Source organism: Ammospiza nelsoni, chromosome 8 (genome assembly GCF_027579445.1).
Source record: "Ammospiza nelsoni isolate bAmmNel1 chromosome 8, bAmmNel1.pri, whole genome shotgun sequence".
NCBI lineage: Eukaryota > Metazoa > Chordata > Aves > Passeriformes > Passerellidae > Ammospiza > Ammospiza nelsoni.
In genome coordinates this window covers 13,828,903-13,855,213 of record NC_080640.1, presented here as the reverse complement: position 1 = coordinate 13,855,213, position 26,311 = coordinate 13,828,903, and the positions used below count along the sequence as shown (strand labels likewise).

The window sequence follows — 26,311 nt, the reverse complement described above, 5'->3', positions numbered from 1 at the left end:
CTCTTGGTGGGTGTCCCCCTGAGAGACCCTGTCCGTACGGCACTCTGCTCCTGCCCTGGCATCTCTCTGGTCCCCAGCCTCACCCGGGATGCTAGCACATCTCTCCAACATAGGGTGCAGCACAGACCAGAGCAGCTCCCAGACTCCTGTCCAGCAGCCTCTGCCATCCCCTGCTGCACAAGGCACAGCAATCGCAGCTCACACTCTGACTGTGCAAAGCGCTGCTGCGAACCCCCTTCTTTCCTGCCCTCCGGCCCTCTCTGCCCCCTTCCTTCCCACCCACAACCTCCACAGCGCCGTATCTTTCCCGTGCCCCGGGGCGGGGGACTGGCAAGGTCCCAAAAAGCACAATCCTTCAGCAGGCTCCTCCATGCGGAACAGCCGCGGCGTCCTCTACTCGTCCCCACGGCCTCCCAGGTGGAAACCCCAACAAGCTGCCCTGAGACACCCGGGGTGCTCATCGGCCACCCCGGGCGTGAGTCCCTGAGCACTCGTCCCTCCGCTTGAGTCCCCCTCAGGCCCTGGGAAGAGCAGCCCCGGCCGGGGGGGACGGAAGCCTCAGCCCTGCGCTGCCCTGAGAACCCTCACCCACACACGGGGCTCTGGGGAGAGCGCTACCCCCGCTCCGACGGCCGCAAACCCCAGGGGGCAGCGCCGAGAGCCTCCTCAGAGCGGAGGGGGGAGCCTTCGTCCTTCCCTTCGTGTCCTCCCTCACGGACCCCCCGGTCACACACCGGGATCCCCCCGCCCCTCACAGCGAGGGGGAAATGGAGGGGGGGGGCGCGTGCGTGCGAGCGGGACAGCCGCGGCAGCGACGAGCCGGGGGGGGCGCGCACGCACGCAACACGCACGCGCTCGCGGCGGGGGGGAAACGGGGCGCCCCGCGCACGCGCAGAGGCGCCCCCACCCGCCCGCCGCCGGCGCAGCCGCCCCCGCCCCCGCTCCCGCTCCACCGCCGCGGCCCCCGCCCCGACCGCCCCCGCCGCCGCTGCTCCTGCTGCCGCTGCCGCCGCTGCTCCGCCGATTCGCGGCGCGCCCGCCCGCCAGCCTCTGGCTGCGGCGCTACCCGTCGCCCGCCGCGCCGGAGCCCGCGGCGCGCCGCCCATGCGAGACCCCCGCGGCCCGGGCAGCGCGCAGCGACCCCCGGCCGGGCCAGGCATGTGAAGATGTCAGTGGGCTGTGCATGCCCTGGTGAGTGCGCGGCGGCGGGGCGGGGGCTGCCCCTCGGGCTGGGGTCCCCGCGGCATCGGGCTGGGTGGGGAGCTGGGGGCCACCTACGGGGTGGGGGCCCCAGTGGTGTTGGGGTCTGGCTGTGGGGCTGGGGTCCCCTAAGAATGGGCGCTGGTGTCCGGCTGTGGGGCTGGGGTCCCCACTGCATTGATGTTGCTGTCCTGCTTTGGGGCTGAGATCTCCAGCTACGGGACTGGGGTCTCTATGGCGTTGGTGTTGTGGTCTCCGTGTCATTGGTGTTGGGGTCTCCGTGGCATTAATGCTGGGATCTCTGAAGGCATTGGTGGTGGAGTCCAGCTATGGGGATGGTCTCTCTATGGTATTGGTCCCTGATACTGCATGGCATTGGTGCTGGGATCTCGCTGTGGGGCTGAGGTCTTCACAGTATCGGTGCTGGGTCTCCATGGCATTGGTGCTGGCATCTGCCACTGGTGCTGGGGTCTCTGTGGCATTGGTGCTGGGGTTTGGTTATGGGGCTGGGTTCCTGGGGCATGGCTGCTGGGAGCTGACTACAACACAGGGGCCTTTTCAGTGTAGATGCTGAGGTTTGGTCATAGTGCTGGTGCTGGGGATAAGCTATGGGTGTCAGCAAGGTGTGGACACTGGAGTCCTAGTCACTATGGTGTGGCTATTGGGTCCAGCCATGGGGGTGAGGTCCCCATGGTACGGGCTGTTGGAATCCAGCTGAAGGTCTGGAGTCCCTAGAGCGTGGACACTTGGGTCTGACTGTGGGATTGGAGCCCGATGGTCATGGGTGCTACGATGTGGTTGTGAGGCTAGGACTCTATGGCATAGGTGCTGGGGTTCCTATGGCATGGATCCTGAGATCTGTTGGACTAAGAGATCTGGGACCCAAGAGCACATGGGTGCTGGTACCAGCCTGGAAATGGGACCCCACTGGCAGAGTGCTGCAGGGGCATTGGGCAGTCATGCAGGTGGCACTGTGAAGAGTGACCCCAAAGTACCCCTGTGGCCAGAGCAATAGGTCTGTGGGGTGCCACAGCTCCCCGTGTAGGTGTGAGGCACAGTGTCCCTGCAGAGGCTTGCCAGTGCTGCTGGTGGACGTGGATGCTGTACGGCCCCCCACCATGGCCATTGTGGGGTGTCTGCTGGAGAGCTTGTTCCTAATTCTGGAGCCTGCGGGCTGGCAAGGCTGCAGGACTACATAGGAGGTGTGATGAGTTGGTGAGGTCTCAGCACCTGGGAGGGTGCTGCCGCAGGGATACTCATCTGCACGCCTGGGCTTGGGGGCAGGTTTGGGGCAGCTGGCCTGGCTGCATCGCTTGCTGCTGCGTGCCGAACGTTGCTGTGTCAGGAACAAGGCAGGGCAGGGGTCCCGGAGGGCTGCTGGAACCTTGTCCAGCGCCAGGTCCCTGTAGCGCTGGCCAGCAGACAGGGAGCCAAGTTTGGGGGACCCTGGGGAGAAGGTTCTGCCATTTCCCTGGGCATCTGGCACATGGGGTCCCTGTGCGGGAACAGCAGGGATGCTCCTCAGTTCCCGTGGCAGCATCCCTGTGGTCCCGAGAGAGCCTCCTGCTAGGCCAGGAGCCCATGCTGGGGGGCTGCTGGAGGCAGTGGGGCGCTGTGACAGCACACGGTCCCCGTGCCTCCCCCGGCGCCGCCTCTGCCCAGGGGTCTGCAGCTGGATGAGCGGGGTGGGGAAGGGGTGCCCCTGCGCGGCGGCCCCCCGCCCCTGCGCTGCCTGCGCCTCGCCGCCGTGTTTCTATGAAGCCAGGCGGCCCCTTCCCCCATCCTCCATCCTCCTCCTCCTCCTCCATCTCCCACTGGAAGCTGCCAGAGCGCTGCTTCCTCAAGCAGAAAGTCACGTGAACCTCCCTGCGAGCCAGGCCGAGCAGCCACAGCACCCGCCCCGCAGGCACCCCGCACCGGGGCACGGCACCCTCCGACACCCGCAGCCTTGGCGGGGCTCCCGCCGCGGCGGGGCAAAGGCCGTGCGACGGCCGACGGGGGGCCCTTCGTATTCCCCGGGAGCTGGCCCCACGCCACTGGGAATGTCATCGGCATGTTGGTGGATGCAAAGAGGGGGGTCCTCCCTCGGTGCGGTGATGGGGAGCCGTGGGGTCAGCCCTCACCTGGGAGTATCCCTGTGGATGGCTTCATGTGTTGTGTCCCCCCCATGCCGCCCCTGCCCGCTGCCCCAGGGCAGGGAGGACACGAGGCTGCTGTGCGGTGTTGCCGTGCAGTGTACATGTGCCCCCCGCGTCTTCCCCCGCTGGGGCTGGGTGGCACGCCGAGAGCCTGCGCCCCCCTCCCCCTTCCCCTCCCCGGACTGTTTATCGGAATATAGAAAAAACAAGCTCTGCCGCTGGCCTCCCGCCAGCCAGAAACATTTAATGAGCCGCTCTGCCCAGGCTGCTCTTCAGGGCTGCATTAACTTGGAGGAGTTTCCTGCTTGGGAGCTGCTGCCGGGGGGGGGGGTGGTTTGGCTGCCCCCCTTCCAAGTTGTGCCCTCCCAGAGGGATAATGTACTCCTTGCTATCCCTGGGGGTGCCTCCTGCCCCACTGCAGCTCCTCTTGCACCCCTCCGGAGATGTTTCCCTGCTCCTTTCTTCCCCTTTGCAAGAGCTTTGGAGCAGGGAGGCTGCTCAGCTGGGAGGCTGGTGCACTCTTGTCCCCGAGGATAGCGGGGAGCTGCTGGGGCAAGTGGAGGCCTGAGGGGGGCTTTGCCCCCCACCTCACATATGGAGAGGTGAGCAGCAAGAGCGTAATGGGCTCAGAGAGGAGGTGGCAGCGGCTGGGGCAGCAGCTGGCTGGTGCTGGTGCCGGTGGTGCTGTGCCCAGGGCTGCTTGGAGCAGGGCCGGCAGACAGGTCTTGGCATCCAGACCCCAGCGGGGCCCTGACCCCTGGGGGCACCTCTCACTCTCCCAGCATGCTCTGCACTTTCCTCCTTAATTATTTTTATTATTATCATTGTTTTTCCCCCTGTAGTGATGGTGTCAGTGCAGGGGGGGAGGAGGGAAGCGAAGCAGAGTAGAGCTGTTCTCCCTCCCTGCGGGGCTGGCTCCAGCTTCATGGCAGGGATGGCAACTTTCCCAAGGTCAGCACCTTCCCTGGGACACCTTGCAGAGAACTAGCCTGTGCACGCCTATGGCTGGAGGGAGAGCTTCCCAGGGCACATGCTTTGGGTCCCGGCATGGACACGTCCAGCCAGGGCACAGCCCGTTGCCGTATCCCTCCCTTCTGCCGAGCTGGCGCCGTGCATCCCCCACTGTCACGAGGCCGAGCTGTGCCACATGCCTTCTGCGACAGATGCGCTGGGAAAGGGATGGCAGCGAGCGGGCTGAGTGCCGCGGCGGGGGGGCAGGCAGCCCTGACCTCTGTGCGCTCTGGCTCCCAAACAGCCCCGGGGTGCCTGGCACCTTGGGGTGCCCCGGGCCTGCTGGGGAGGAGGGGAGCAGTAGGGGTCCCGAGGCCTCGTTGTGCATATTGGTGCGCTCTAGTCCAGGCTTTCTTCACGTTACCAGTGATGTTTGGATGAAACGTGTTACTTGCCCTGTCCCCCTCAGCAGCACAGTGCCTGGCACTGATACCGTGTGTGCTGCATTGCCTGCACACTTCTGGCATGCTGTAGCAAAGTTGTGATGGGTTTGTGGCTGTCTGGTGCTCAGTGAGGGGATTCCTCAGGGGTCCTGTTGTTGGTGTGAGGCACCATCACACTCCTTGGGGCCATTGTGAGCTCACCCAGGATTTGCCTGGAGAATCCTGCGTGGGTTAGTTCCACACCAATGCCAGCCGGTTCTGCACTGTGTGTTTGCACTGGGCCCCAGGTTTATTCCAGGAATGTTATTACCTGCTCGGCACAAACTGCTGTGAAAGCTGCTCCCCTGGGAGTGAGGGGATGCCCCTGGGGATTGGGGCCTCCAGGGCAGGGAGGTACCTTGTGACCAGGTGGCTGTGTGCCCCCGGCAGGGCAGGAGCCAAAGCAGCTCAAGTGTCCCCTGCCCATCCCTTTTGGGTCAGATCACTCGATTTCATGCCACCCTCTCCTCCCCTAATCTGCTCTGAGATTCTCCCGCCATATCCATGTTGCTAGAACACGCGAGGCATGAGTCTGCTCTGCATGGTGTGCCAGGAGCATGCTGGGACACTTGGGAGCATGGTGCCCATGCACAACAACTGTTGGTGTGTCCTGGTGCCCCAGCTGCACTATCAGCGAGAGCTCCCAGCTCTGTGCAGGGTGACACTGGGCCCTGGGGCTGCTGTTGTGCACAGTGTGGGTGCACCTCTGGGCCTGGGAGCAGTGGGTGTGGGGACAGCTCCCCGGCTGGTGGGTGCAGGCAGGATGGGGCTGGGTGACCGTTATCAGCTGCCCGCAGGCTGCGGCTGTGGTTTCCTGCCAGTGCTGGGGGGAGGGTGCTGGGGAGCAGGCAGGGCTGCCAGGGGGCTCCTGTGCCCCACCTGGAGCGGGGATACTGGCAGTAGTCTGCCCTTCTCCCAGGATCTCTGCTGGGCACAGTTGGGGTGGCTGCAGCAGGGGTGATGCTTTGCAGGTTTTTGGGAGGTTCACTGCTGCGTGCTCATGGGAGTGTGGGAAAGTGGGCTGTGCACCATTGTTGGATGTCTCTTTTGAGCAGGAGTGCTGGTGGAGCTCAGGAGTCTCTAAAGCTGTCAGACCAGCCTCCCAGTGCAGCCCACCCCCTTCTCTCCTGGGCAGGTCATGGATGGGAATGAACGTTAAACCCGAGGTGCAATCTCCGCTGTGGCAGGCGCTGGCCCCTGTCCAGCCCTGACCCGCCCTGCCCGCAGGGCGACTGATAACACCCTGCCCACACCCCTCTGCTGCCACTTCCTTTGGGGGGCCCTGTGGCATGTAGCTTTAGCCCCGCTTTTGCAGGGTGTCTCTCTGCCCCAGCTTTGTAGAACCCACAAGGTAGCAGAGCTTACCCTGCACCAAGGTGACGGTGCCTGTGCCCCAGGATGGACCTGTGGCTGAGAGGGTGGCACGCAGGGGGTGGGAGGGCCCCTGCTTTCTGCAGGAGAAGCAGCCTCAGGCCCTCTACTACGCACCAAGGGACAGGTGTTGTGTATGCAGCCAGGTTTCTGCAGTACAGCTCAGGTGTCTGTACATAGTGATTGCAGCTCAAGCCAAGCTGGGACATTGGTGGTGTTGGCTGGACCATTCTACACCAGCCACTTGTACCAAACTCTGCTCTGCTATGTGCATTCTCCTCCAACCAAGGTCTTGTGCAGCCTGGGGGTCTGCCCTCCAGGGCAGAGGTTGCCCCTGCATGCTCTGAATAGCTGCAGGGTGGTGGGTGCCAGCTTGTGCCTACACCAGCTCTTGCCTCTCTACTAGGAGCCCATGGCAGCTCATGGCGTTGCACGCATGCAACTCTGCTGGGCATGGGGCAGGTCCAGGCACCCCGACCTGCCTGCTTCAACTGGCCCAGGGCGGGCCCGGGGTGAGCCCGGGGCAGCTGCGGGCAGGGGCAGGCCAGAGCACGGCAGTGGGAGCTCTCTCCCTGCTGGGGATGGCAACACAGAGCTGCTGGAGGAGCTGATGTGGTGCGGCATTGCATGGAGCTGGGAATGGGGGTGCTGCATGGGTACGGGGAGTGCCAGGCTGCCAGAAGTCCTTGCAGAGGGGCATTTCCCTGCTGAGGCTGGGGAGATGTCCTTATGCTCCTCCCAGCTTGGTGCCCCTGCCAAATCCTTTGGGCAGCCACGGCATGCTGTCGTCGCTGCCAGCGCGTGCGCAGCGGGAGGCTTGGACGGTGGCAGGGTTCCCCCCCAGAACCCCAGGCTGCCCCCGGGTGGCATAGATGGGGCTCTGTGTCAATCCCTACAGGAACTGGACCTGGAGCTGTGGGAGCTGCCATCACCATCCCACCGTGGCTGTGTCCCTGCTTGGCCTAGCTGGTGGGGAGGAGGCAGCTGCTAACAGGAAGGACACGCATGTTAGCAACAAAAACACGGCAGTGAGAGGAAGCAGAAGCAATGCATTATTGATGGAGCTATTTGATGCTGCTATATTCGGAGAGCTGCTCCGGAGTGTTCAGCAGCACGGTGTAGGGGGGTGGCAGGGGGTGGGCTTAGCTGCTGGAGTTACCTGCTTCGAGTGAACCATGTACAGCCATGGCCCTGTAAGATGTCCCTTACCTTCTCCCAGGGGAGCTTCTAGTGTGGGAGGGCACAGTGACATGTGTGTACCAGGAGGGATGGCAGCCTTAGTTGGGGGGGTTTGGTGGGTGGCAGCTCCTGGCTGTGTAAATCTCTTATGGATGCCAAGGGTCCTCTGTGGCTTGGGAGACAAGACTGGAGGAAATGCAGGGGGAACAGTGGGACAGAGACCAGGATGCTCTCTGACCAGGGCTGAGTTCCTGTAGTTGCAGGGCTGGGTGTTGAGGATTCTGCTTTGGTTGTCTTTGAAGCAGCAGTGCCTGTCCCTTGTTGGTCTTCTTGAGGGACAGAGGGCAGGCACAAGATGCTGAAGCTGTGCAGCCATGCTGCAAGTCACCCCTCCCTGCTGTGGGTTCCCAGGCCAGGAAAGGGGCTGTAAAACGAGCCATTCTTGTAACATGAGAGAATCCACCTGGAGGCTCTGGAGGAGCCTTAAAACCCTGCAGCTCTGGCGGGCTGGCCTCGGGCTTCTGCAGAGGAACTGGGGCTCACTGCTGTGGGTGGCTATGCTGGGGCTGAGGTCTTGCAGGACGTGCATTGCAATGTCTCAGGGATGGTGCAGGAACACTGTGGGGCATTTCTCTGTGCTGGTGCCATGGGGAAACCCCATTCTAGCAGGATGTGCCAAAGCTTGCTTGTGGACTGCACCTTCCCCTTGGAGCCTTTGGGCAGCCCAGTGGTGCTGAGGGTGACCCATGACACCAGAACCAGGTGTGATGTGAGGGTGGACACCCCATGTGAACCTCATGCACTCTGGGGTTCTGCACCCCTCTCTAACCTTTCTCCACATCCTCTTGTTTTGGAGAGGATAGTGCATGCACTCGGTTGCTGCTTGTCCACTGCTCACATATTCAGATTGATTTCTCTGTCCCATGCAGGATGCTCAAGATGTGGCCCTGTAACTTCTCATCCTGCTCTGGCAGCTTTTTCCCAGCCCCTTGGCTTTATTTCTGTCTCTGGGTGTCTGGAAGTGGTTCTGCCTTCGAAGGGTTAATCCCAGGAGCCCCCAGGATCTGCTGCCTGCCTGGCATGACTCACCATGTAGTTTCCAGCCTCCCCCAAACCTCCTCTGGAGAGATGGATCTGTGGCTTCTCCAGCCAAAAACAGGGGCCCCTCCTGCTCCAGAACTCCCTTTTTATCTGGTCATGCATAGCTTTAGGGAGGAAAGAAGCCCCTCCTTGAGAAACAGGGAAACAAAGCATATTTCTGTTTGAAGGATGGTAGGATTTGCAGGGTTGGCTCTTGTGTTCTGGAAAGGGGGGGCTCCAGGATGCATGCTGTGCTGCAGGCTGCATCTGCATGCATGCGATGGTGCCCAGGTCTGGCTGCTCTTTGGACAAGTCTGTGAGGTTTGGAAGTGCCTGGCCAGTGCATCTCCCGGTGCAGGCTGTGCTGTTTGCAGAGCTAGCAGATTTTTATTATTATTTTTTATGTAAGCGCGTGCCCACATCCCTGCTCTAGGCCTGCTCTTGCCAGGGCCCTGGCCGGGAGTCAGTGTGAGCATGCCCTGCCTCCTGCCCTGCTCGCCTGGGATCCCTCAGGCACACTGCAGGCACACTGAGCCATGGCCACAGGGATCAGAGACACCTGGGCATCCCCTGGCTACCCCGGTCCCCACCGGGCTCTTCCCATCCGTTTCCCTGGGAGGAATCCCTGTGCTCACTCCTGCTCTCGCGCTGCTGCCAGCTCCCTGGGCTGAGACCTGTACCAGGTGTTGGGTCAGGGCTGCACTCTGGAGAGACCAGGCAGGCATGGGGCCCTTGCTAGGGGGAGAGTGGAGGCTGTGATCTGGGGGATGTAGTGCCCTAGCACAAAAACTGGGTAGCCCTGTGCTCCCCTCACATGAGTGCTTGGTGAGAAGGGGCCCCCCCCCACACCGTTGCTGCCACACACGCTTCCCAGCTGCATCCCAGCCCTTCTGCTCTCCATCCAGCGTCTATTTAATTATTAACTCGGCTATAACCATAAACAGCTGGGGCTGCTGCAGCCACGTGGACCAGTCCAGCGCTGTCGTCAGAGCTGAGCAGGGACACGTGAGCAGTCCCGGAGGGCTGCTGAGCCCCGGGATAAATTGCTCCAGGCATGTTTGCTGTGGATGCACGGGGCCTGGGGATGAATGGGGGCTGCTCTCTGATCCCCTGGCCACGGCACTGGTGCCAGGAGTCTCTAATGTGGGGACAAAATGACCCTTTTTTCACTGTTTTGCAGTATTTTGCAGTAGCAGCGTGGTGTTCAGTGCTGGTGGGTGGTTGTGCCTTGTGTGTCTTTGTGCCTGGAGTGGGAATGGGGTGCGGGTGGACTGCGTTTAATGGCAGTCTTGGCCAGGAGAGCTGTGCCATCCCGTAGCTGTCACCAACATTACAGCCAGAACTTTTTTTGGCCTAATGATGGTGGGGGTCAGCATGCTGCAGCCCCATCTCACCCAGTGCCACAAGATTGGGGCTGGCAGGAGGACACGGCAGTGAAGGGCCGGCATGCTGGGGCACTCACAGCATCCCTATGTCCAGTTATCAAGGCACTGAGAGCATGGGTACCTCCAGCTGCATGTGCCTTTCACAGAGTAGGGTGTCACAGAGGTTTTTAGGTTTACAGTGAATTGTTTTCTCTGTAAATCTGGGGTTTACAAAGAGTTTTAGTCTATTTAGCCATGTGGCTGTGGAAAATGATGCTTCCAGGGTAGCCTGCAAGCGGAAGGGGAAATCATGGTGGTGCAATGTGGAGCAGGACAAGGTTGGAGCCTACTCAGCCGATGAGTGTCGGGGACAGGAGTGAGGGATGCTGCCTGTCCCTCTGCAGTGCTGGTCCCAGACAGCCACATCCTTGGGGAGCAGGGGGCTGCCCCCACTCTTCAGGTGCCGGGCTTTGGGTGTGCACAAGCACGGAGGGGAGGAAGCCCCCAAAACCTCATGGATGAGGATTTGCACCAGCCCTTTCTGCTCTGTTCGTGTGAGGGGGGAAGCGAGTGTGCTTGGCAGGATCCAACTGGTTGTACCTGCATTACCCCAGGGCTCGGGGAGGGGATGAGGAGCGGGCCCGGCCCTGCAAGCAGGGGGATGTGGGAGGGTGTGCATGCCCCAGGCACGGGTGCACACCCGGCCGGGCTGTGCCCGGAGGCCTTTGGGAAGGCATGCGAGTGCATGCCAGCCCATCGGCCTGAACAGCAGTGCATGTGTGCAGGGTGAGCTGTACCAGCACACACGTGTGTGTGTGTGTGTGTGTGTGTGTGTGCGTGCACTGAGCCCCTGGGCTTGCCGGCTGGCAGCAAAGGTCTGTGCCAGTCTGACTTGCCAGGGCAGGAGAAGCTGCAAGGGGCAGATGTGGGGCAGAAGGGGAACGGGGAAAATGGATATTTTTAATAACGGAAATTTTCATAATGGATTTTTTTCTAAAATCTTCTAACTGGAAGAGGTTGCAGTTTTATCAAGGAAGGGGGACCCTGGGGGTATGATGGCAATTGCAAACTGGAGCATTTTATTTTTCATCCCCCCTCCCAAACAAACCGGTTGTATTTTTCTTTTCTCGTCTGAAACTGAGAGAAAGGGAAACAAGTTTCAAAAAGAAAAAAAAATCCTGAAAAAACTTCAGACACCCCGAAACCAAGCTAGGGAGATGGTCTATTTTTATTCAAACTTTCGCAGTAGGGAAAGAATCCCTGCCCCGGCTGGTGCCGGGCTCCTCAGCGGGACGCGGCTCCCTGATCCCCATCCCGGGGAGTGCCTGTACCGGCACCGGGCGGGGGCAGACAGCTCTCCGGGGACCCCCTTTCGGGCGTCACCCCTGGCCCGTGGGCCCCCGGGCGGCGCGGGGCGGGGGAGCCGGTGCGGGGGGAGCGGGCCCCGCTGCCGCCGCCGCCGCAGCCATTGTGGTCCCGGCCGCGGCGCAGACAAAGGAAGCGCCCCCGCCCCGCCCCGCGCCCCGCCCGCCCCGCCCCGCGGCGGCCCCGCGCCGCCCGCCCGCCGCCGCCGCGCCGCCGCCGGACCCCCGCCCGCCGCCGCGCCGTGAGTCACCCCGCCCCCCCCGCGCCCCCCTGCCCCCCCGCGGAAGTTTCCCGGTCCCCCCCACCCCGGTGGCGGCCCCGCTCGGGCGGCGGAGGTGAGGGCCGGGGTCCTGCCTGCGCCGCCCCCGCGTCTGCGAAGTTGTGCGCGGCCGCACCGCGCCGCCGCTCCCCACCGGGGCCCCGTACGGCCCGGGGTCCCCGCGGCAGCCCCCTGCCCGCTCTCTGTTCCCCCTGTTCCTCGGCTCTCCCTGTCCTCAGCTGCTCTCTCCTTCCTCGGTTTCCCTCTCCATCCTTACCCGGTTCTCCCGTTCCTCATCCCTCCCCAGCTGCTCAGTGCATCCTTGGCCCCTCAGCTCGTTCCCTCCTCTCTAGCTCCCATGTGTGGCCTCCCCTTCGCTGCCTGTGGTGTTCCTCCCCTCCCCTGGCTCCCCTTTCTTTCCACCACGTATTGGCTTTTGGAGCGGCACCCCCAGCCTGGTGGGGTGCTGCCAGCGGCCCCCATGCCCTGCCGTGCCCTGCTCCATTCCAGCCCGCATCTCCCTTTGTTCTTCTCCGGGTTCCTTCCCCTTCCGAAGCCCCTTGACAGCTGCCCCACGCCCTCCTGCTCCTCCTGCCTTTGCTGTCACGGGGTTCACGGGGCCAGTGCCCGGCGCTTGGGGCTGCTCACCTGCCGCACCTCACTGCTTGCTGCAACTTCATCCTTGCTCGCAGCTCAAAGGGTCCCGCCAGCCTCCCACGGGTGCAAAGGGAATAAAAGGTCCAAGAGGTGCAAACACATGAGGGCCACACATTTTTCAGAAGCTGCCTTGCTGGGTGTCCAGGCTCAGGGGGCCGTGGGCATAGGGGGCTCATTCTCCCTGGCAGACAAAGCACTGGCTTTACCTGGGCCAGCCAGAAGTGGGGACCAAGCTGAGGGTGAGCACAGCATCCTCGGGAGTGGGGAAGCCTCATCAGCTCCAGTTTAGGAGTCAGCATGCATGCCAGAACTGTGGAGGGGTGTCTTAGCTTGGCGGGTGTTTTCCTGGAGCCCCTTTGGTAGAGCCTGCTGTGGTAGGCTGCCCTGATCTCGGGTGTCTGGCCTGGTAGTCCCTGCCAGCCCGCCCGCTAGCGATGGGTGATAAGCGCTCCTGGGGCTCCCTTGGCTTGGGCAGTCCAAATCCCATCCCTGCAGCCTTAGCTGGCAGGCACCAAGGCAGGAACCTGCTGAGCAACTCCTGTCCCTAGCCAAAGCCAGTGCCGCAGCAGGAGCCAAAACCAGAGGTGTCACCTGCTCTCAGGGTGAGGTGTGAGTAAAGGGGTGCAAGGCTGTGGGGTCTGACAGGGAGTCACCTTCTGGGGGCACACAGTGTGCACCTAGCCCACACTGCAAACTGTCACCTGCTTTCTTCTCACCAGGAGAAGGAAGTGAGCCTGCTCGAGGCTGGGCCAGGCACGTGTGAGAGCAAACACCCCTTCCCAGGGGCTTCCCAGTTGTTCTCCAACGTGCTTTCGGTAGCACCTTCTCTGAGCAGTTTTGCAGCGACTCCTCCAGTGCTGGTCAGGTATCAACTCTTACTGCTTCTGTTGCAAGTATGAGTAAATATCAGTGTCCTTGTTCCTTTAGGTATTGGAGTGTTCTCATTGTGGGGGAAGTTAAGGTTTGAACTGAATATGGTCTTTCCACTCCCTGTAGAAATCCCAGGTTTGTGATCTCAGAACCCCTTAAAGAGTGAGTACTGCTGAGCAGAATGACATAAAGTTGTGTTGCCTCAAAGTGGAAAACTTGTGATCCAAGGGGGACAGGCTGGTGCTGGAAGGTTTGGTGGCACAAAGGTTTTGCTGCCTTTTGGTGACTTTTCTCCTCACCAGGAGCAGGTCGCAATCCATGTAAGATAGGAAAAGGGCAGTGAAAAGCCACGGAAGTTCATTTGAGGCAAAGGTCCCCCAGTCTGGGGACCTGGAACCTCTTTCAGCTTCTTTTCAGAGAGCAGCGATAGCTGCAGGCCCTGAGCTTGCCCAGCTCCTCAGGATGCAGGAGCAGAGGATGATATGGACCAGTCCAGCCCCAGGACTCCATTCCTGTTCCATGGCTGGTAGGGTGGCAGCAGTGCTTGGTCCAGAGTGGTCTCTATCAGTGTGCCCTCTTTCATGTGCTTACAGCTCTGCACTGGTGTGAGCTTGACATGTCCATTAACAAGACAAACCTGAAGTGCTCTGTGGTGGCAGAGCAAGACAGCGCTTCTCGTGGTCCTCTCCCTTGGAAAAACTCCCATCCTCTGGGTGATCTGGGGACTGAGTGCTGCTGCTGTTGTTTGCTCTGTGTGTGTGTTTGTGGGTTGTCACGCTTGCTGCAGTGAGGTTTTGCTGCCCCGTGGATTGCTGTTGTGTTGGGTGGAGTTGTAACCAGGGATGCCGGGGTAAGAGGGTTTCCCTGGGGCTGGGTTCCTCCTGCCTTCAGGACCACTGGGCAAGTGTGCTTGACCGTACTGTGTCCTTTTGCTTCCTGGGGTTTTGGCCCTGTCCTGCGCTGGTTGTCCAAAGGCCTGACACCAGTGGCAGCACTTGCGGCCTGTTCAGAGGTGGGAGTCCTGCAACCACTGCATTTGCCCTGTCCCCAGTGCTACCGGCAGCCTGCCTGTCCCTTGTTCAGCAACTCCCATGTTGCCTTTGAACCAAGCACTGAGAAGAGAGAAGTTCTGCCTGAGCAGGAGGGCAGAGACTTGCCCTGGCAGCTCGAAGAAGCAATGGAGGTGCTTTGTGAGCTGCACTGAGAAGGTTCCTGCCATGCTCGCACTGTCCCCTCCTCTCCATGGGCATCTGTGAGCGCTCCAGACCTTGTGGCAGGCACCGCACACCAGCGCCATGGTTTGTCCCCGGGCGCACGCTGCCCCAGCGAGGCCAGCTGGATCCCCGCCGCGGGAGTTATCCAGCTTTTTTCCCCCTTCCGGCGCGGGCGTCTGGCCGGCTGCCAGGGCTGCGGGGCTCCACCTAGGAGGCAACATGGAGCGAGGCGGCCGGCGGCGGCAGGGCCGCGTCTCCGGAGACTACGCGTCCCAGCGTGCAGCTCTCGGCGCCTGGCAGCGCAGGGAGCGAGGGGAGCGGTGCATCCCGGGATCGCGGGTCTCCATGCGCCACGTGGGGCTGACAGCCTCCTGCGCTCCGAGGCGGCGGCGCCGGGGGTCCTGCCGGCCGGGGCATCGCTGCGCGTCCCCCGCTCTCGGTGTACGCACAGACCTCGGCCTCTTGCTGTCACTTCCCTGCAGCGTGGCTCTCGGCTCCAGCTCTCCTGGGAAAATCTTGTCTCTGTGGAGGGCTGCCCTGAGCAGCAAGCTCACAATGACATGCAGAGCTGTTTAGTTTTGCTCCACCATGTGCGTGGCAGGCAGCTGTGAGCAGGGATGTTGGCTTCATGTTCTGCAGAGCCATCGGCATGGTTAGCTATAACTGAATTATTCTGTGTTGCCGCAGAGCCTGGAAAACCTTTGATGATGAAAATCCTAGTTTGTCAGGAGGCTTTTATTCTAGGTATGCTGACAGGGTTTTTTTTCCAGCCCCATGGTTCCCACACGACATTGTTTGCCAGTGCTGCACCGATGCGTGCTGCAGGTGGGATGTGAGAGTGGCAGGGCCCCTGGGTGAAGGGGTCTGGGAGACAGGGAAAGTGTCTGAAAATTTGAAAGGTGCATTTCTGAGGCTGAAACCGACAGTGTTTGATTATGGATCATCTTTGAGACAGTGAACTGAAAGGAGTAATTAGGGACAGTGGGATATTTCCCTGAGAGTTGCAGGAAATGACTGCCTCGTGGTAAGTTGATAGTAGTGGAGCTGAAACTGGGTTATCTGTGGGATTGCATCTGGGGCTTGCAGCCGTGAACGTGATTCAATTTTCTGGCTGTTTTACAATTGGCAGGGTGTGCTTTTCTCCCTTTTTCCCTCCTGGAGAATTCCCTGTCTACGTGTCTGAATCATCTGAGGAAGAAAATTGGAAAGGGGAGACTCCTCCTGTCCCTAGACATTGCAGGAGACCCTGAACCCTGGCAGAGCTGGGGCTGTGGGACTGCGCTGAGCCCTGACCTGTAAATCCACATCCCGGGCAGGTTCTCCTCACCTGATGCTTTCAGATAACACTGCTTTGCTGCCTACATCAGGATTGTCACTTTGTAATAGTTAGCTGCACGTAATTGTCCCTTCTCTGACTGTCCCCCTAAATTTGTGACCCTTTGCGCAGAGAAGAGCACCCTTGGGTTCAGATGCTTTGTGTGCTCCCGTGGGGGACTTTTGCACTAATATTGCAGGATTTGACCTGGGGCTGGGACACCATGCACGTGGTTTGGTGTGCGCAGGGAGGCAGCTTGTGGTCCAGATAAGCTCTGTGGATGGCTTGGATGTGCAGCATGGGAAAAGAGAGAGAGCAATCCCTTGCATGCAGGTGGCGATGCAGGTTTTGCCTTGGGACAGGTCAGGGCCAGGCAGTGTCCTGGCTGGGGTCAGCCTCTGGATGCCACTGAGTCCGTGGCACATGGTCTCCTCCAAAAGTGGTATCTCCTCTTCCCTGGAAAGCCCAGCCTCGTGAGAGCTTCAGCTTCACCGGTTGTGCATTTTTAAAGCAAATGGGGTTTCTGCAAATTGATATTGTCACTGATAATGTCTCAGGCCATGTCTTGGTGGGTTCCACCTGGGCTTCTGTGGGCTTAACAATAGCGTTGAGTTTGCAACTGGCCTCTCCCAGTCCCCTCTATTCCAAAGAAAAGAAGAAGAGGTGAAGGCAAGCTTGTGGGGGCAGACCATGGTCTGCTCCATGTGCCTCTGCCTGTCTGAGTCACTCTGAATACTTCGTGTTTGCCTCCCAGCCCTGCCAACTTCCCGGACAGCAGGCACTGTCACTGGGCAAAACCACGTGAATTCTTTGAGATGCTGCCTTGCACCCAGTCCCAGATACCACCCTCATGCCAGCGGTACTGGCCTGGGAAGATGTATTCCTTCCCCTATCAGGGCGCCCACACCCCATCGAGGCAGCCGTGTGAAACAATGCCGCTATTTACACTTTAAAGCCTCGTTCGGCAGCACGGAAGCAGGCACGGAGCATTCCGGGAAGCACCAGCCCGGCTGGCCTCTTCTTCCCGGGCTGCTGGGAGGAACAGGACACTCCCCGGCTGAGCTGTAACCCTGCAGCCCCTTTCAAGCCCCACTTCTTCATTTTTTTTCATAATTTATGTTTTTAGCCTCTGCCTTCCTGGTGAGCTTTGCTGCTTACACAGAGAGCACACTGGCTGCCCAGGCAGGGGTGGCTCCTGTCTGGTGGGGGGCACTGATTCCTGCCAGCAGTCACAGGTATAGGAGGAGCAAGATGATGCTGCTTTGCCTTCGTCCTCAGCAGTTCTTTGCTCTTTGATGCTGAACTGCAGTTATGGGAGTTCAGGCAGGGCTTTTCTTCCTGCTTTCCATGTCCCCTGCCCAGGCAGGTAGCTCCAAGGTGCTGGTCTTGGCTCACAGTACCCTGCTGTCTCCTGGCTGTGTTGGCTCTGTGAGGTGTCCACTGTGCTTTTGGTGCCTTGGGAAATCTGATGTTCCCCAGCTCTGTGAGCTTGGCTAGGATGTGAATCATTCCTGCTCCAGCAAACCCACCGGACAGTGCACCAGAAGGGCTGCTAGTTCACACGCAGGAGCAGCAGAGGAGAAGGCATGTGGAGGGTTGGGCAGTGCTGGGCTGTACGTGAGTCACGGGCAGAGCACCTGCCTTCTGTTCCCTGGGCGGGTGCCCACCTGGAGCTGTTGACTTGCCCACGCTTTTGTGGCAGGTCTGTGGACCTGGACTCGGCCAAGGATGCTGAGCTGTGAGATCCCTTCCCGGGGCTCCCTTCTGCACCTCCATGCTGAGAAGGAGCCATGGAGCCTCCCTCCCACCTGGCCACGAGCACTGTGCTGTTTGCCCAGACCTGCCTGGGCCGGTAGCTCACCAGCTGCAGCGTCAGCCTGATTTTTTCCCTTGCTGAATGTTTTTGTGTCGCTGGGCCAGCCCCTGTGAGCAGCCACAGGAAGCATCTCCTGTTGCCTCATGTTCCACACGGGCATTGCGTGCTCAGCCACCAGGCAGCATCCCTGTTTGCACCAAGCCTGCCTGCATCACCAAGCCTGCCCAGGTCCTGTGCTCAGAGCAGGAGCAGGCAGAAACAGCAACTTGGACCAGGTGCTTGGGACGGGCCACATCTGCGTTTCTGTGTCACTGCACCTGGCTGGACAGGGCTGGCAGGCAGCTGGGGCAGTGTGAACAAAATAGGTGGTGATGAAAGGATGTCCTGGACCAGGCAGCATGGCCTATGTGTGGGTAAAAGTTGGTGTTCCTGCTGCTGTAAAGTAATTGTGTTACTTCATGTAATGTGTGTAGTGTGTCTATAGTGAATGTAGAATTTGGACAGCTTGTATCAAATCCTAAGGCTGTTAGTGTTATTTCAAACCACTGAATCCAGTGACATATTTTATGCTGCAGTAAAAATAATACTTAGTCAGGATGCCAGTCTTGCTGAGATCACATAACAGGCTTCTCTCTGCTCCTGTAGATCTGGCACAGGTCACTCAGAGCTCCAAAAGCAGGGTGTTTCCATATTAACCTGCTGGGAAAGGCCCAGGATGGAAATGGAGGCTTGGGTAGAAGTGATGGCTTGGCTTGTCTTCTGTCCCATCTCCAGCAGCAGGGAGCTAGGGAAGAGCATGAGAAGCACATTGGATGGAGAGTGATGAGTCTCCCTGGTCTCACCACCCCAGGAGACCTTCCTGCACCCTGAAAAACAAGATAGGGACTGAGGATAGCAAAAAGCCTTGGGAATTTAGTTTTCCCATGTCTCATCAGTGAATGAAAACAAAGACTTGAAGGATGAGACCTGCTGGGTCTGATTTTTTTCTGCCCTTCAGGACATGATGACCAGAAACAAGCAGTGCATCAGCCGCTGCTGTCTCTGCCTAATGAATTGGTTTGTTTTCAACAGAAGTTTGGGAGTTTTGGGAAGTTTCCTATGTGCTGAACATGCTTCAGCATCATGTTGTATAAAAACAGAATGGAGGAAATAGAAAAGCTGTGTTTCTAGTACAGTTTGGGGTGAATTATTGTATGTTAGGCACAAATTGATGTAGATAAAGCAGAAAGCAAAAATTCCTCTGCAGCAGCAACTGACTAGCACTGAACTCCCTATTAAAAATTGTTTTATCTACGAAAACATTCAGTAAGAGCAAGGGGCCGACATTGTTAGCAGCCATATGAGAAATTGTGTCATGTCCCACTTATCCTCACTGCAGGCGGGCAGGAGTGGGAACAGTGAGCCACGGCTGAGTGGCTGGGCTGGCTCCAGCCCCACAGCACTGGTAGATCCTGGTGAGTGCTGGAGAGAGGCTGGCTTCAGCTGCTGTGGGAAACGTGGTGAAAAGGCCCCAAGAAAATCAAGAAGTAAAACACCTATTTCCCCCGTTGCAAGTTGGATTTAATGCTCGGGAGGTGACCCCTTCCATTTTTGACCAGCCCTTGCTCAGCAGTGTGTGCAATCCCTGTGACTGCTGACTTGGGGTCCCAGATGGCTGGGCAGGGGCGAAGGTGATGCCTTGGTTATTCACCTCTGTTGGCTAATGAGCTCTTTGTTGCAACAAGCTGGACATCTTGAGTCCTTGTGCTGGTGGCACTGCTTTCCTTGACTCTGGTGCTTTTTACTCCCCTGCCGTATCCATTACAGTCGAGCTGCTGCTCCGATGCTGTCCCAGCACCCTTCTGCACAGCGTGGCCGTGGAGCCCAGGGGGGCAGTGGTGGCATCTCTGGGGCGCCGGGTTGGCTTTCTGCAGTCCTGGCGGCTGGTGGGCGTTGGGAAGTGCCTGTCGCAGGGCTGTGAGCGGGCGGGAACCGATGGGGATCCCGCCTTGGCCCCGGCTGCCGCGGTAGCCCGGCCCGGCACGGCACGGCCGGCTCCGGGGCCGCGCCTGCGGCGGGACGGGGCAGACGTGTCTGTGCTCGGCAGGGCCGGCTGAGCCGGTGGAGCCGGAGCTGCCTGGCAGCTCGCCCACTGCTGCGCCCCATCCAGGTCAGCCCGTCTGCCCGCCTGCCTGCCGGCAGGGAGGGAGCCGCGTGCCTCAGCAGCGTCCTGGCGCGGCGTGCCGGGTCCTGCCGGCCCCGCGGGGCTCGGGAGTGCTGCTGGCAGCCGCTGCTGCCGGGAACTGCCCTTGTGTGCCAGTGGGCTGGGGAGTGTGGGAGCCCCTGACTGCCCCTAAGGAGTCTGGATGGGGCTGGCTCTGCCCACCATACCTAGTGTCTCCTATTGGCAGGTCTGGGCGCCCCCAGGTTGCTTTCAGGATGTGTGCTGGTTTCACACATCCTGTGCTCTGTTGCAGACCCCATCACACCCCATGCCCCTCTCTGGGCTCTTTGTCCTTTGCCCTGGTGGGCAGTGAGGCTTTGGGGTGGTTTGATCACAGCTGGGGGCTGGCGTGTGGGATCTGTCTGTCCGCCTGGATCCGGGTGGCCACTGGCCTGCCTGAGCGGCAGATGGTGGCTGCCTGGGGACCCGCCATCCATCCCTCTGGGCAATTATTCACCCGTCACCATGACGATAGAAAGGTCAGCAGAAAGATCCTGTGTGATTCCCGGGTGGGTCGGTCAGTGGGATTAGGAGCAGTGTGGGAGGGAGGGCTATGGCCCAGCCCCTCTTCAGGCTCACCAGCTGGAGTGTCCCCCTCGGGCACATCCCCAGAGCCCAGCCAGCTGAGAACTGACAAACTTTGGGTACTGGTGAGAAACCCTTGGGATGTGGTTGGGCCCCTCTGGCTGCTGATCCTGAGAGCTCAGCCTTGACCCTGTAAGTTCCATCCTGCACAGGGGAGGCCTGGAGCTGTGTGTGGGATGAAGGGAGTAGGCTGACATCTGGGGGGAAGCAGAGGAGGGATGGGGCTGTGCTGATGGAGTGCATCCTTCTGCCTCCTCCTCCTCCTCTTCCTCCTCGCAGCAGCAGTGTGTCTCTCCTCGCAGGGTGCCCCGACTGACCCATGTCCCCTCTCTCTCTCTCCAGGCTGTTCCTCTAAGTCATTCAAGCTGTACTCGCCAAAGGAGCCCCCGAACGGCAACGCCTTCCCCCCCTTCCACCCAGGCACCATGCTGGATCGAGATGTGGGGTGAGCTGGGGCCCAGGGAGGGGTCTGCAACGTTGAGGACACTGCAGTTTGCACCCCAGGGTCTGTCTCTGTGTTGTGCTTCCCAGCAGCAGACAGAGACTGCAGTGCATGGAGTTCAGTTAGCACAAGAGCAGAGGGAATTGGAGCAGGCACAGGTGTTAGTGGTTGAGAATGAGTGCTATTTGGAATGAAGGAAGCCTCCAGGTCTTGAGCTCTGTCAGGCCAAGCCCATTGCCTGACCAAGCCCCTGGAGTGACAGGGAGCCCTCCCAGCTCCTGCCAAAACAGTCCCTTCTTCAATGTCTGTCTTGCCTGGCACTAGTCAGTACTGCAGAGGAGCTGGGTATGTCCCCAAGGAGCAGTTGGCTAGGTCTCAGGGGTGGAGGAGCCAATGCTGTGGGATCAGAGCCCAGTTTTGGGCTACAGCTCGCCCCATGGGGCTATCAAATATTGGCAGCCAGAGTACAGTCTGCACTGTGGGGAGTCACTCAGCTCCAGTGAGTCTGACTGCCTGCTGTAGCCAGGGAAGTAAGAGCTGTGGTGAGCAGGGAGATCCCTGCTAGCACTGACATGCCTGCATCTCTTTCCACTGCTAGACCTACTCCTATGTACCCACCAACGTACCTGGAGCCTGGAATCGGGTAAGCATGGGGGCTGGTGTGGACCCTGCCTGGGGGGAGCTCATGCCTGTGGTGGGGGTGCCAGCATGCTGTCTGGCTGGGGCTTTTGGGAGGATTGCTCAGACTCTGCCAGCCCTGGAGGGGCTCTATGTGTTCCCCCTGTGGGCCTAGGGCCCCTCCACAGCCTGTGGCTGCCTTCCCCTCTGATGGCTTGCTGTGCTCTCTGGGCAGGAGGCACACGCCGTACGGGAACCAGACCGACTACAGGATATTTGAGCTCAACAAGCGGCTGCAGAACTGGACAGAGGTAGGCAGCTGGGAGGGTGAGGGTTGGCCAGGGCAGTATTTCAGCAGTGGGGACCCCCACCACCTTCTGCCACATGTGGCCATGGGACAGGGCTTGTCACCCCCGTCTCCAAGCACTCAGCTTGGTGCACAGTCTTCCCTGGGTTGAGCACATGGCTGCTGTGCCAGGCAGCCAGTGTCTGTCTGTCTCTCTCTCCTCCCTATAATTTAGCATCTCTCTGCTATCCCCAGGAATGTGACAATCTGTGGTGGGATGCCTTTACCACAGAGTTCTTTGAGGATGACGCCATGTTAACAATCACTTTCTGCTTGGAGGATGGACCAAAGAGATACAGTGAGTACCAGCTTGAGCCCTCCTTCCTAGGGGCATTGCCCTTCAGCAGGAGACAGTGTGTGCTATGGGGGATGTGGGTAGCATGTCAGAGCTTAGCTATTTCCAGCTAGAAGGTATGGGGGGACCCTCTTCATGTACATTCCTTACTGACCTTATTTTCCTCTTTCTCCTGCTGCAGCGATTGGCCGGACTCTGATTCCCCGTTACTTCCGCAGCATCTTTGAAGGGGGAGCCACAGAGCTGTACTACGTGCTCAAGCACCCCAAGGAATCCTTCCACAACAATTTTGTCTCGCTGGACTGTGACCAGTGCACCATGGTCACCCAGCACGGCAAGCCCATGTTCACCCAGGTACTGCCAGCACCCGCAGCTTCTGCTGCCCTCCTGCCTTGGTTTTTTGTGCCCTCTTGGTGGCTGCAGTCCCATGGGGCTGTGCATTTTGGGCTCATGGGAATGGATTCTGCGAGAGGCAGAGGCGAGCCACTGTGAGTGTGCTCCAATGTGCAGCAGGGGTTCCCAGGGGCTCTGGGCTGGGGGAAGCTGGGGCAGCCTGTGCCTGACCCTGTGCCCTGCCTGCCCAGGTGTGTGTGGAGGGGCGGCTCTACCTGGAGTTCATGTTTGATGACATGATGAGGATAAAGACGTGGCATTTCAGCATCCGCCAGCATCGAGAACTTATTCCCCGCAGCATCCTTGCCATGCATGTGAGTACAGCTCCAGGAGCTCCCCTGGGCATGGGCAACACGGGGCTGTGAGCTCCTCAGGCTGCCCTGCAGGTGGGGGATCTCAACCCAGTCCTGCATTACGGGCCAGGGCACGGGAGGGCTGTTCCCAGCCTGGAGGCAGCTGAGTCTTCTGTCCCTCTCATTCCTAGGCACAGGATCCCCAGATGCTGGACCAGTTATCCAAGAACATCACACGCTGTGGGCTCTCAAACTCCACACTCAACTACCTCCGAGTAAGTGTGCGAGAAGAGGGGGATTGCAGCTCTGCAGTTCTGCCACATCTTGTACTCTCAGCTGCCTGATGCCTTGCTGCCCTGGGGTGTGTGGGTAGGCTGCAAGGCTGGCTTTGCAAAAGGGATCTTGCAGAGGCTCTGTAGAGAGCTATGAGGCAGTGGGTCTGCCAAATCCCAAAAACCCACGGCGTGGCTTGGGTGATTGCAGCACAGACGTCTGCCTGTAGAGGTGTAGGGTTAGGGTTATGGGGTCTCCATTTGGCTGAGGCTCAGAGCATTGCAATCTAACCCAGAGTCTGTCTGCTCTCTGCAGCTCTGTGTAATCCTAGAACCAATGCAGGAGCTCATGTCACGGCACAAGACCTACAGCCTCAGTCCCCGGGACTGCCTCAAGACTTGCCTCTTCCAGAAGTGGCAGCGGATGGTCGCTCCTCCCGGTGAGTCTCACACTGTCTGCTGGGACTGCCTGTCAGTGCAGGCTTCTCCCAGCCCCAGAGCTGTTCTTGACTTTGTTTCATAAGGCTGGGGGTGGTGAACCAGGCATTTGGCTTCTTTCTATGCTGGTCTGCCTTCCCAGTGGGGCAGAGCAGGGCTGCAGGCAGCCAGTACTCCCTGCCTTGAGGCTGCCAGCTGCTTGTGGAAAGCAAAGCAGGGGTGGAATTGTTCCTGCCCCCTCACCTGTCCTCTGGTCTAGGAGGACAGCAGAGCTGTGGAGGTGAGGAGGGTGGTGATATTCCCTGGAGGGCGAATGTGTTCCTTGAAGAAGTAGGGTTTGCATAAAAGGGCCTGGGGGGCACCAGCTTCCTCTTGCTGGCACTGACCATGTATGTCTCCATCCTTCACCAGCCGAGCCAGCACGGCAGCAGCCCAGCAAGCGCCGGAAAAGGAAGATGTCAGGGGGCAGCACCATGAGCTCTGGTGGGGGAAACACCAACAACAGCAACAGCAAGAAGAAGAGCCCAGCCAGCACCTTTGCCCTGTCCAGTCAGGTACCTGTAAGCATCCCGTTTCCATTCTCTCTTCCTGCTCTGGGGTGGAGGGGAGGGTTCCCTGCCCCTGCCCCTGGGAGCTGCTAGGGGGAGGCCCCCAGGGACTGCGTATCTGAGCCACCCCAGTTCTTCCCATGTGGTGGAGAAAAGAAGGAGGGGGTGTCCCAGCTGCCTTCCCCGAGTCCCTTTGCTCTCCTGCCAGGGAGTGAGGATGTGTTTGCCCCACTCAGTGCCCAAGCTCAGGTTCTGCAGTGGAGATGAGGAAGTGGCACTACAGCTGGGGAGAGGGGGCTGCGCTGATGAGAGGGGGGTCTAGTGGCCCAGGCTCCCCCCACCTCGATTATGTTTCGGGACCGTCTCCCCTTTCAGGATGTGATGGTGGTAGGCGAGCCCACGCTGATGGGGGGGGAGTTTGGGGACGAGGACGAGCGCCTCATCACCCGGCTGGAGAACACGCAGTTTGACGCCGCCAACGGCATCGACGACGAGGACAGCTTCAACAACTCGCCGGCGCTGGGGGCCAACAGCCCCTGGAACAGCAAACCGCCCTCCAGCCAGGAGAGCAAGTCAGAGAACCCCACGTCGCAGGCGTCGCAGTAACGGCCCCCCCGCCGCCCCGTGGACTCAGTCCCAACCAATCTACCTGTACATTTGCAACGGAGAGTGACTGGGAAGCGGCGAGGTACCGGGGGCGGATCAGCGCCACGTGAACGATGGGGCGCACACCGGGCAGGCAGCCCCCAGCGTCACCCCCGCCGCCTCCCCGCACCCCACGCCCGCCTCCCCGACGGACCCCAGGGCAGGGTGGGTTTCCGGGGCCGTAGCTTCATTACTCCCCGTCCGCTCTTCTTTTCTGCTTCTTGCCCAGAGAGCTTCTCATCCCTGTCCCAACATGCCCAACCCCTCCCTGCCGAGCGAGGGGGAATTAGTGGGGAGGTGTTGGCAGCGGCTGGCGTTACCAGATGCCATGTGTTGGGGTCTGGCACAGCGCAGAGACCCTCCTCCTCCCTGGGCCCTGTGGTTGGTGTTTGCTGAGCAGCCACTTGCAGTGGGGTTGCACATCCCCTGTCCAAGGTGGGGCTGGTTGGGAGGGGCAGTGATGGAAAGCCTTCCCTGTGCCTCGGGCTCTGCCACGGAGCTTCCTCGTGCCAGGGTCAGATCCTGCAGTGCTGGGATGGTGTTGAGGATAGGGCCCTGTCGCATTTTCCCACTCTCCTGCACCTTCCCCTTCCCCTCGCTCCCCAGAGCGAGGGCGCAGCACAGCCATGGGGGGACTCTTGTATATAGGAAGTGCGTGGTGGGGGGCTGGGGGGCACAGAGGACCCGCGGCTCTGCTGGAGCAGCCGGTGCCCTTGTTCCCTGCCTGCAGCCCCTGTGTTCCCCTCCACCCTGCGTGAGTCTGCCTGGGGCCCCTTTGCAACCCCTGGCTCCTGGTACCTCCTACTTTTGTCTTTTTTTAAGAAAAAAAAAAATTAATATTATTAAATTGTAAGTTTAAAAAAGAGAAAGAAAAAAAAAATGGAAAAATACCCCCTCAGCCCCCTTGCCCATTCCCCCCTCCTGTCCTGAACCCTTTTACCCTGTCCTGACTTTTGTACAGGCTTCTTCTCTTGGAAGTCTCATTTTATATCCAGTTCGGAGAGCTTCAAACCAAGGAGAGACTTTGCAGACTTCCTTTCTAATCCCTCCAGAGGCCCGGGGGGCAGCCCCCCCCACCTCTCTTCTCAATGTAAATCTTGTGTGCTGTTGTCCCTGCTCCCCCCTCGGGTTCGTGTACCTCGTGCTTGTACATTTCCGCGCTGTAGACAGTGTGTACGATACTGTTCTTTCAATGTGTTATCACTAGAGCAGGTGCCTCCATTGATGTTAGGGGAAATGATGAGAAAAATAATAATTTTTGGGGTTTTTTTTTTTGGTTTTAAAAAAAAAAAAAAAAAAAGAGAAAAAAAATAATCCCTTCCAAGGCTTTTTCCAAGGAGAAGATGGGAGGTGCCAGGGGAGGGTGTTTGTGCTAACTAACCAGTTCACCCCAGCAGCCTTGGAGTGGGGTTTTGGGGGAAGGTGGGAGTCTGGGCTGCCTGTGGGAACACCCTGGCATGCCCCATGGTGGGGTTGCAGCAAATGCTGTTGTGGGAGGGGACTGCCCGAGTGGGGGTATAAGTGTATGTAAGAGTGTGTGTGCGAGAGGTCTGTGTGTCTGTCTGCGTGCGTAAGGGAGCCTGGGGCAGGCAGAGCAGCCCTGAAGTTTGGGGGAGTGAGGGGTGCACTCCATTCTCTCTGTCAGACACCCCCAGTTCCCTGCTGGGGATCCCACAGTCTGTGTCCCACTGCTCCATGGGGCTTGGGGCTGGCAGGTGTCACTGAGGGCCTGCCTGTGCCAGGGCTCTGGCTGCTGCAGGGGTGCTACTAGCACTCACTCCATGCTTTGCCCACTCCTGGGTGAGACTGCAGGAGGTTGCTGAGGTGGGGTGGGGGTCACCCTGTGTGTCCTTTCCTTCTGCTGTCCATGTGGTTGGGCAGGGAGACAGAGCCTTGAGTCAGCCCTGGCGTGATCTCAAGCTGAAGATCCCTGGAGAGATGCCTGTGTTGGCTCCTGGGCCCCTCCATGGGC

The 26,311-nt window shown here is 59.7% G+C and overlaps 1 protein-coding gene across 2 annotated transcripts; it reads left to right on the top strand.

Annotated features, from left to right (window-relative positions):
* The first annotated feature begins 1,051 nt into the window (after positions 1-1,051).
* Positions 1,052-25,653, top strand: LDB1 (LIM domain binding 1). 2 transcript variants are annotated; one of them, XM_059477325.1, is made up of 11 exons: positions 1,052-1,191; positions 20,392-20,494; positions 21,090-21,134; positions 21,345-21,420; positions 21,651-21,753; positions 21,932-22,104; positions 22,335-22,457; positions 22,628-22,711; positions 23,025-23,148; positions 23,558-23,700; positions 24,070-25,653. In XM_059477325.1, exons 1-11 carry the CDS (start codon positions 1,167-1,169, stop codon positions 24,298-24,300), a joined length of 1,230 nt encoding a protein of 409 aa, XP_059333308.1. In that variant the 5' UTR covers positions 1,052-1,166; the 3' UTR covers positions 24,301-25,653. The 2 variants fall into 2 exon arrangements, with proteins under 2 accessions (XP_059333308.1, XP_059333307.1); XM_059477324.1 differs by having other exon boundaries at positions 23,558-23,706.
* The last annotated feature ends 658 nt before the right edge of the window (positions 25,654-26,311 follow it).

What these genes read in the sequence shown, in the direction of transcription:
- LDB1 (XM_059477324.1), top strand. Translation starts at nt 1,167, where the DNA reads ATGTCAGTGGGCTGTGCATGCCCTG. An exon ending in ATGCTGGATCGAGATGTGGG is followed by an intron (nt 20,495 to 21,089) that starts GTGAGCTGGGGC and finishes TTCCACTGCTAG; the next exon opens with ACCTACTCCTATGTACCCAC. An exon ending in GCAAGCCCATGTTCACCCAG is followed by an intron (nt 22,105 to 22,334) that starts GTACTGCCAGCA and finishes CTGCCTGCCCAG; the next exon opens with GTGTGTGTGGAGGGGCGGCT.